The following is a 10,340-nucleotide window of genomic DNA, read 5'->3' on the forward strand; positions in this document are numbered from 1 at the left end:
TATACAGCAGGAATGAGCACCGCATACCAATTTTCCTGAACTTGTTCTGACATAATTCTGCATGGAGAGTGTGTGTGCCGGTGGCTGAGAATGGCTGAGTGTGCACACAGGGGCAGGCCAGGGCTGGGTGGTGGCAGGTCAGGGTCTTCCCTCCCATCTGAAACAAATGAGCACCTGGACCCTGGTAGGAAACTTACTCCAAGCTTTTATAAGACCGACTTTTCCAGAAGGAAGGGGGAAAAAAAAAAGTCACAAAACCTTGTTTCTAATTTAGTACAATTGATGTACTTTCTTTTTACTTCGTAAAAATTGTATTGATGTTTTTGGGCTTTATATTTATTAAAGATTGAGCCTCAAAAATGTAATGAGTAAAAAATGCTTGCTTAATTTAAATTGTGAATCTGTCTGTTAAGAAATGCATTAGGGGTAGGAGAAGCATAAGACATATTAATTGACAGACAGGAACTGCTGTCTCTGAGGTTGATACAAGTAATTTATTACTTTAGAAATGAATGCCACCTCCAGAATGTGCTTCATTAATTTCAAATTTAGTTTTAATTTCAAGCTGTTGCCCCTTGAGAAGAATAAGGTGGCAAATTATGTTTGAAGAGCAGATTTTTTTTTTTTTTTTTGCTCCAAAGAAACACCACATTTTAACTATTTAATTTTACAAATAAATGTGCCCGTCTACTTTGCTTTGTTTCCCCAAGAGCCGAGAAAATGTTCTAGGTAAGGTCAACACTTACTAATGCTTTCTTTTTTCTTTCTCTCCTCCTCCGTGTGTCTCTTCTTTCTGTCCTACCTGTTCCACCTGTTATCAATGCAGCCTATGTTTCAGATGAGTTAAAGGCTGCTGCCCTGGTAGATGAAGACATAGACCCAGGAGAGAGCCCTGCAGATGGAGAGCCGTCGGCTAAGTACATGTGCCCGGAAAAGGAGCTCAACAAGACCTGCCCGAGCTACCAGAACTCCCCGGCGGCCGAGTTTTCCAGCCACGAGATGGACAGCGAGTCCCACATCAGTGAGACCAGTGACCGGATGGCCGACTTTGAAAGTGGCTCCATCAAGAACGAAGAGGAGACCAAGGAGGTGACCATCCCACCAGAAGACACGACCGTATCTGACAGCCTGGAGCAGATGAAGGCCGTGTACAACAACTTCCTCTCCAACTCCTACTGGTCCAACCTCACCCTCAACCTGCACCAGCCGTCCTCGGAGAAGAACAACGGGAGCAGCAGCAGCAGCAGCAGTAGCAGCAGCAGCTGCGGCAGCGGGAGCTTCGACTGGCACCAGAGCGCCATGGCCAAGACCCTGCAGCAGGTGTCCCAGAGCCGCATGCTGCCCGAGCCCAGCCTGTTCAGCACGGTGCAGCTGTACCGGCAGAGCAGCAAGCTCTACGGCTCCATCTTCACCGGGGCCAGCAAGTTCCGCTGCAAAGACTGCAGTGCCGCCTATGACACCCTGGTGGAGCTGACGGTGCACATGAACGAGACGGGGCATTACCGCGACGACAACCATGAGACCGACAACAACAACCCCAAGCGCTGGTCCAAGCCCCGCAAACGCTCGCTGCTGGAAATGGAAGGCAAGGAGGATGCCCAGAAGGTGTTGAAGTGCATGTACTGTGGCCACTCGTTCGAGTCCCTCCAGGACTTGAGTGTCCATATGATCAAAACGAAACACTACCAAAAAGTGCCTCTGAAGGAACCCGTCACTCCCGTTGCAGCCAAAATCATCCCAGCCGCTCGGAAGAAGGCCTCGCTGGAGCTGGAGCTGCCCAGCTCCCCGGATTCCACCGGCGGCACCCCCAAAGCTGCCATGGCGGACACAAACGACGCGCTTCAGAAGAACTCCAACCCGTACATCACGCCAAATAACCGCTACGGCCACCAGAACGGGGCCAGCTACGCCTGGCACTTCGAGGCCCGCAAGTCCCAGATCCTCAAGTGCATGGAGTGCGGCAGCTCGCACGACACACTGCAGGAGCTCACGGCCCACATGATGGTGACTGGCCACTTCATCAAGGTCACCAACTCGGCCATGAAGAAGGGGAAGCCCATCATGGAGACGCCCGTCACGCCCAGCATCACCAGCCTGCTGGACGAGAAGGTGCAGTCCGTGCCCCTGGCTGCCACCACCTTCACATCCCCCTCCAACACGCCCGCCAGCATCTCCCCAAAACTGAACGTGGAGGTCAAGAAGGAAGCCGACAAGGAGAAAGCTGTCCTCGAAGAGAAGCCCAAGGAAAAAGAGAAGGCCTGCGAGGAGGAGGAGAAGTACGATATCTCTTCCAAGTACCACTATTTGACTGAGAACGACCTCGAAGAGAGCCCCAAGGGCGGGCTCGATATCCTCAAGTCCCTGGAAAACACAGTCACGTCGGCCATCAACAAGGCCCAGAATGGCACCCCCAGCTGGGGGGGCTACCCCAGCATCCACGCCGCCTACCAGCTCCCCAACATGATGAAGCTGTCTCTGGGCTCCGCAGGGAAAAGCACACCCCTGAAGCCCATGTTTGGCAACAGTGACATCGTGTCCCCCACAAAGAACCAGACCCTGATCACTCCACCCAGCAGCCAGACCTCCCCCATGCCCAAGACAAACTTTCACGCCATGGAGGAGCTGGTGAAAAAAGTCACCGAGAAAGTTGCCAAAGTCGAGGAGAAAATGAAGGAGCCTGAGGGCAAGCTTTCTCCACCCAAGCGGGCCACCCCATCCCCGTGCAGCAGCGACATCAGCGAGCCCATCAAGATGGAGGCATCCAGCGACGGCGGCTTCAAAAGCCAGGAGGACAGCCCCAGCCCCCAGCGGGACGGCTGCAAGGAGGGGAGCCCCCTGGCAGAGCCGGTGGAGAACGGCAAGGACCTGGTGAAGCCCATGAGCAGCGGCCTGAGCAGCAGCACGGCCATCATCACCGACCACCCACCCGAGCAGCCCTTCGTTAACCCTCTGAGCGCCCTGCAGTCGGTGATGAACATCCACCTGGGCAAGGCCGCCAAGCCCTCCCTGCCTGCGCTCGACCCCATGAGCATGCTTTTCAAGATGAGCAACAGCCTGGCCGAGAAGGCGGCGGTGGCCACCCCACCACCCTTGCAGTCCAAGAAGGCAGACCACCTCGACCGCTATTTCTACCACGTCAGCAACGACCAGCCCATAGACTTGACGAAAGGCAAGAATGACAAAGGCTGCTCTTTGGGTTCAGCGCTTCTGTCACCCACGTCCGCTTCCCCGGCAACCTCCTCATCCACGGTGACAACGGCAAAGACATCTGCCGTCGTATCATTCATGTCAAACTCGCCGCTACGCGAGAACGCCTTGTCAGATATATCCGATATGCTGAAGAACTTGACAGAGAGCCACACGTCAAAGTCCTCCACCCCTTCCAGCATCTCTGAGAAGTCTGACATTGACGGGGCCACCCTGGAGGAGGCCGAGGAGGCGACGCCCGCGCAGAAGAGGAAGGGCCGCCAGTCAAACTGGAACCCCCAGCACCTGCTCATCCTCCAGGCGCAGTTCGCCGCCAGCCTCCGGCAGACCTCGGAGGGCAAGTACATCATGTCGGACCTGAGCCCCCAGGAGCGCATGCACATCTCCAGGTTCACTGGGCTCTCCATGACCACCATCAGCCACTGGCTGGCCAACGTCAAGTACCAGCTGCGAAGGACAGGTGGAACAAAGTTCCTCAAAAACTTGGACACCGGCCACCCTGTGTTCTTTTGTAACGACTGCGCGTCACAAATCAGGACTCCCTCCACATACATCAGCCACCTCGAGTCACACCTGGGCTTCCGGCTACGGGATTTGTCCAAACTGTCCACTGAACAGATTAACAATCAGATAGCACAAACCAAGTCACCGTCAGAAAAACTGGTGACGTCCTCCCCCGAGGAGGACCTGGGGACCTCCTACCAGTGCAAACTTTGCAATCGGACCTTTGCGAGCAAGCATGCGGTTAAACTTCACCTCAGCAAAACACACGGGAAGTCCCCTGAGGACCACCTTCTGTATGTTTCTGAGTTAGAGAAGCAGTAGCGTTTGCTTTTGATTAAAGTGACTGTAATTCGCTTTGAGGGAAACTGTTGCAGGCACCTTAAGGCCCCTCTGTCTTGTTCTTGGCACATGGTCTTATTTTAACTGCAGAGAATCACTCTGGGCTGGACTGTTTTGTATAACTGTACAGTGTTTAATAGAGGTGCATACTCAGCTGTTGTTACTGGTAAAATATGAAGGTTAAAACGCAGTGGTAAGTGTTTGGAACTTTGTGTAAATGGGATTTAGTTGTGAGCATCCCCTGATGCTTCAAGCTGCATGCATTAACAGACAGTTTAATTAAGCATTTATGACGAAACCGGGCACACTTTTCCACGCGGCTCAAGTGTGCTGGCATTTTTCACCCTTTCATCTTTAGCCCTCTGAGTACTTTGAAGCACTTTTGCATTAATTTGGTTAAAAAATAAAATAATAATAATAATGTATGAAGCTCTGTTTTTTAAACTCCTTACCAGCTTAGTTATAATTAATAATATGAACCTCCATTTATGCAGGTCTGCAGGGGTATAACACGCCTTGAAATTTAAAAGAATATTATTTTCACATTGAAACATAGATGTATATATTGTATAGATTTCAGACTCTCTTATGAAAAATGTGATTGTGGGTAAATGACCTTTTTTCTTGCATTTATAGCAACAGTGTTTTATGTACCTGCTATGCTCTGGGCATAAGCCGTGCCTATGTATAGTGTATATTTCTTTTTCTTTTTTTTTAAGGTCTATGGGTTTTGTTTTTTACATGCAAACATTGTAAATTATACAGAAGATACCACAGATAGCATTTATAAAGTATACAGAAACATTATCTGAAAGCAAAGTATGATTGTTTGTTTTGCTATACAGTACATCTATATTGATAGAGGTTCACATTTAAATTATACATATTTATTAGCATCATATTATCATTTGTTTTGAGCAGTCTGAATAAACGAGGCCAGGAGATCCATCCATGGCAGGCATCATAACTATTTTGCACATTATTTTTAAAGGTATTTATTAGAAATCAAAAAAAAAAAAAAACACGCTCAAAATAAACTCAGTGCTCAAAGGGTTAAGTCTATTTGAAAAGGAAAAAAAAAAGAACAAAAAAAAAAGAGAGAGAGAGAGAACTTGTACTGTATTTCCTAAACATTGATAAAGCCTTTAAAATGTTTGTACTGTAATACTTTGCTTAAAAGTCACGAGGCATTCTGTGATACAACCTCTTTTACTTATTTATAAGCCCTCTTGGTTGCTATTCCATATTGTAGGACGCCTTTTTATTTCAATTGGTAACTTTCTGTTTTGTTCTTCCTAATTATTCTCCCAAGATCCCACACTGCAGCTTTATCTTTAGGCTTATGAAAGGTAACCCGTGGTTACCGGCTCTCCAAGTGATTCTGTTCTTCTCCATTTTTGGCAGTTAATTTGCAGAAGTAACTGACAGCTGACACCATATGAGAACCTATGTATAAAATATTGGCATGTAAACAGCACAGACACTCTGTGCCCTGTTTTGTTGTTGACAATGAACCACCATTATGTGACTCTTCATATAACCCTCTTTTCTACGGCAGCATTAAAATTGTCTTTTTGCTATAATTTTGTGTTGCGTTCACAATTATGTCTGAAATGTGCTACGACTAACGAGCACATTAAAATTAAATTGTATGCGATCTGTTTATGACTGAGTTGGTTGCTGTGTCTGCCAGGTGCTGGCAGTCGGAAGCCGCCCGTAAATCAAGGGAGTTTTAGTGAACTTTGGGCTTGGAGAGCAGCGAGCATTCACTCAGAGGTGGCGTGGACAGAATTTTCCCCAAGAATAAAAATGTAAAAGAAAGGAAGATGTTCCCTTGGGGTTAGATTCTTGCTGGGAAGGCGATGTTATCAAGTATCGGTAGTGAAGCTTCGGTCACACCTGGCGACCCGCATGAGGGCGGGAGTTGGGTCTCCCATCTGGATGAGAGAAGTCCAAGTCAGGGCCCTGAGCCCTGCCCATGGCAGATGGGAGGAAAGGTTTTTGGAAGGCTCGGTGCAGGGCGATTCCTTCCTGTTGATTCGGGATTTTCAAGGAGCAGAAAACAGAGCCCAGCTGGGCAGGTGGACCCTGGGGTCCATGCTCTCTCTTCTGTGCTAAAGTGAGCACGGATAACGAGGTGCAGGGGGGCGGGGAGCCTGAACTCATCCACGGGAGGAGTGGGGAGAGCATTTATATGATAATCACAAGCTTTTATTAGCCCCGGCAAATCATGCCAACAAAACGCTGGGAACATCATGTAAAATTGTAAAATACCTTTATTACTATATTCAGACTACTCTTGCGGTTATGTGGAGTCATAGCTCCTAACCTAGAATTATACAAATGAGAGATATATTACATCCATGTAATATATAAAACCCTCCACGTTAAAAAAATGCTCTTTTATTAAAAATTTAAATTAAGCCCTTTCAGAGATGTTCGGCAACACGCCTACGTTTTTTGTTCCCCCCATTCATCCCCACCCCTTTTAGTCAAGATGAGGCCAAAATTTCTGTCTGCTCTACTTTCTCTCAGCAATCCATCTCTGGGTTTTTAGAGAGAAACTCACTAGAGTTTAAAACGGGTTTCTGGCAAGTGGGGAGGTCTGTGTTGGCTCTGCTTGCCCTGTGATGCAGACAGTCGGACTGTGGCCTCAGGCACTGCAGAAGGGCTTTCTCTTCTGGGTCTCTAGCCTTGTCGTCTTCCCCATCTCCTCCCGGGTGGCCGCCGCAGTCCCTCCCAGAGCGGCTCTTCACTCCTGTCTGCCCCTACCTGGGACATCGTACGTTTCCCCTGGGGGCCCGGCTCCCCCCAGAACCCGGCTCGGGACAGATACACCCTCCCCGCTGTGCCTTCCGCATCTTCACATCCTGGAGCCCAGATTTCCACTCTTGAATTTTTCACAGATTAAATATAGCATCGGTTTATTAGAATCCAAAGTCCTGCATCTAACAGATTAAACTGACAACACTTCCATCACCACCAGGGCCCATGTGGCTTGAAGGGAGAGGGGATTTGTGCAAGTGAGGCTGGGAACCCCACCCCCCATTTACAGTTTGGGAGAAGAACCTGATGCCCTGCCCATCTCCTCCTCACCCCACCTACAGGGTTAGCTTTAGGAACTTCAGTTTGGGTATAAAAGAGAGGAGCTATGGCCAAGACAGGTGGCAAGCTCTTGGCCCCCGAAGGTATAGCCAAGAAAGGACCACTCATATTAAGGGGCCCAGAAATCAGCTTTACCTCTGGAGGAAACAGTGACTAGGCGGTGGAGGGCCTGAGGCGTGAGTGCAACCTAGCGTGGTACAATGGTCATTCCCCGAGCATGCATCATGGCAGGAGGCGGGGCTGGCTGGGACCCCACCCGGCATGGAAATGGAGGGCCATTCACTCTCAAGGTTGTTTCATCAAACCCTTCCCTGGCCGGAGAGAGAGCCACTATCCAAAAGAGCCTCCAGTCACAGCCCAAATGGCCCTGGTTTTCCTGAGACCAGTAGGGGAGATCTGAAGTTGCGTTCCCAGGGCAATGTAGTTGGGCACTCGTTCTCTTACCATTGATGTTAATAGAGAAAGTGAGAGCAGGAAGGAAGGGTCATCCAAGTCAGGTCTTTAAATGATTCCAGGGAGGCGGAGGGATGGTGCCAAGTGAGGGAGGTTTTAATCACAGGTGTGTAGGTGACCCCGACCTCACCCCGCCCAAGCCCAGGCTTGTTGCAGCCTTACTGTATATCTTCGAGCCATCACATTTACGCAGTATCTTAAAATAACATTTGTGATAAATGTGCAATTTAACTAATTTATGGTGCTATGATGTGCTCAGGGCTACATGCAAGATGAAAATCTTAAATGGAGCTTGAACAGCTCACTTCACAACAAGAAATCAATATGCCACATCTTAGCTATTCGCTGCCGTCAACATTTAGCAAAAAATATCAGTGATGTATCTTTAAGTTTGAGGCAGCAAGAATTCTATAATTAACCAAAATCTTACATAGTTAAAGAGGGTGGGTTATGATGAAGACCCAGATCTCCCTGGCATCTTCGTTCTATTTTCATTCTGCAAAAAAGAAAAAAAAAAAAATATTGATAACCACCAAAGAGGCGTTTCTTTGCCTGGTGCTAAGGAGAGCTTAGGTGGAGGTGGTTAGCCTGGGAGGGTTCCCCAGCAGAGCTCAGGGCTGTGGTCTGCAAATCTAGAATTCATTCTAAACAATCAGACCACGCCAACTAGGTGGACTTCATTGCCCTCAATCCTTGACCTACCTATTGTTTCACAGACCTGGTGACTGAATACTTGACAAAAGGCCATAGTAACTGCCAAGCTCTGGGGAGAGTCAAGCTCCATCTTGAGAACAGAACCCTGAAGAGAGGAGTCTGAGAGTGGTCAAAAGACAGGAGGTGATGGGAAGAAACAAGGCTGCAGTGAACAAATCCGGTACTGAAACTATTGTCTCCCGAGATTTCTAAGTCATCCAACAGAAAAAAAAAAATCAAATGATTTTATTTTTTCGGATTCATCTGTGTAGCTCTTTTGAAATTGGAAAATTGCAATCACATTTTATTCTGTTGACTATTTAGCACAAAAATAATCCACTTGGTATTAAAGGAAGCAATCATAAGAATGAAAACACACAAATCCCAACACCACTCTTCAATAATAAATACTTTAACTTTAAAATAATAGCTATTATCCTTTTAGCTAATGGCGAAATTACCATTTTTACTCTGCCAGATAGTTATTCTTTTGGTAATAGAAACACTAACCTTTTTTCTCCCTAGGGATTTATTAGTAAGCACGTGTAATCTTTGGCAAAAGGGAACCTGAAAATGCATTTCCCTGGGGACCCGGCGCCAGTGGATGCCTTTCAGCCTGCGGCTGACCTTGGAGACGCAGAAAAGGTACTTGTGCTTCTGCTCCCACGCGATTCCAGGGTGCGTTGGCCTTTGCAAAATATGCTATAGTTAGCTTCAAAAACCATCTCACTCCTTTGGGGGAAGGCCTCAGCTCTGTCTTACAGCAGAAAGCTTCTGGGAGGGGAATTTTCTCCTGACAAACCCCACCTCCCTGTGTGTGCGATATGGCAGACTCTGCCGAGGCCTGGACTCCCGGGATCAGTGCAGAGCAGGGAGCACACAGGATTTTGTTTCTAGAGAGATGCTCGCTCTCCACACAGGCATCAGGTTTCCCCAAGCCAGAGGCGGATGCACCATTTTCAGTCTCCAAAGATCTGACAGGAGGCCACCCCTAGGAGGATTGTAACGGCGAACATTTGGGTGGGCTTTGATGGTTCCCAAGGTATCGCAAATCACCCTTGATTTGGGACCATGTTTCCCGCTCAACCAAAACGTGGATTTGCCACATTGTTGGTCAGTGACCTGACAGTCCCGCACAGCCTGATGGTGACTCAATCAGCCCATGGCTGTGGACATCAAGAGTGACTTAAATCAAAGTTAGCAGCTTCTTGAGGCTCGGCATTCAGGGGTCAGTGCCCTTCCCTACGTCCAAAGAGCCAGGTGTTTTCAAAATTAAATTCTAATGATAAAAGATCAGAAGAACTGCTTTTCCACCACCTTTGTGTAATGTCATGTACTAATATATTCTTAATAAATCATCCCTGATGATAATGATGATAAGCAAGGTGACCTCTTTCCAGAGATTAACATCCACAATTAGCTACTCAGGAATTAGGATACACTATTATTTACTGTCTAACCTGAGCAGTCCAACATAGTGGCCATCAGCCACACGTGGTCATTCAAATTTAAATGAAATAGAGTAAAACATTTCATTCCTCAGTCTTACCCCACTTTTCAAGCACCCGGTAGCCACATATGGCTAGTGTCCACTCTTTTGGACAGCACAGATACGGAACATTATTATCATCACAGGACGTTCGCTTGGACAGTGCTGTCTATACCAGTATTTAAAAGCTTCTTCCTAATTAAGAGCTCAGACCTTAATGATGAAAGTGTGTTTGCAGTCCATGGGTATTTCTAAGAATCTTTATTTTCCCAATATGGGTGCAGGCAACATTATCACATGTTAATATCTCTGATCAAAGCCAAGGACATACGTAATTAACCTTGAGCATAAAATTATAAACAGAAGTGCAGGCATCAGTGTATAAAGTTGTGGATGGTTCCCCATGCTGTGGGTATTGTCTGGGCTGCAAACTCCAAAGCCCAGAGAGCTGATGGATGTGGCCATGACCTTGCTTTGCCCTTAGCTGGCGATGAATCAGGCAGTCCCTTGCTGCTCTCTTTGCCCAAGTGGACTTGAATCCTTTCCTGGG

The 10,340-nt window shown here is 47.7% G+C and overlaps 1 protein-coding gene across 3 annotated transcripts in view; it reads left to right on the forward strand.

Annotated features, from left to right (window-relative positions):
* The window catches only part of TSHZ3 (teashirt zinc finger homeobox 3), a 71,814-nt gene extending 66,727 nt beyond the window's left edge, over nucleotides 1–5,087 (forward strand). For all 3 annotated transcript variants that reach the window (XM_070388020.1, XM_070388018.1, XM_070388019.1), the window contains exon 3: nucleotides 827–5,087. In XM_070388020.1, coding sequence (XP_070244121.1) covers nucleotides 827–4,032 — 3,206 coding nt within the window. In that variant the 3' untranslated portion in view covers nucleotides 4,033–5,087. The remainder of the gene's footprint in view (nucleotides 1–826) is intronic.
* The last annotated feature ends 5,253 nt before the right edge of the window (nucleotides 5,088–10,340 follow it).

Source organism: Bos mutus, chromosome 18 (assembly GCF_027580195.1).
Source record: "Bos mutus isolate GX-2022 chromosome 18, NWIPB_WYAK_1.1, whole genome shotgun sequence".
Lineage (NCBI taxonomy): Eukaryota > Metazoa > Chordata > Mammalia > Artiodactyla > Bovidae > Bos > Bos mutus.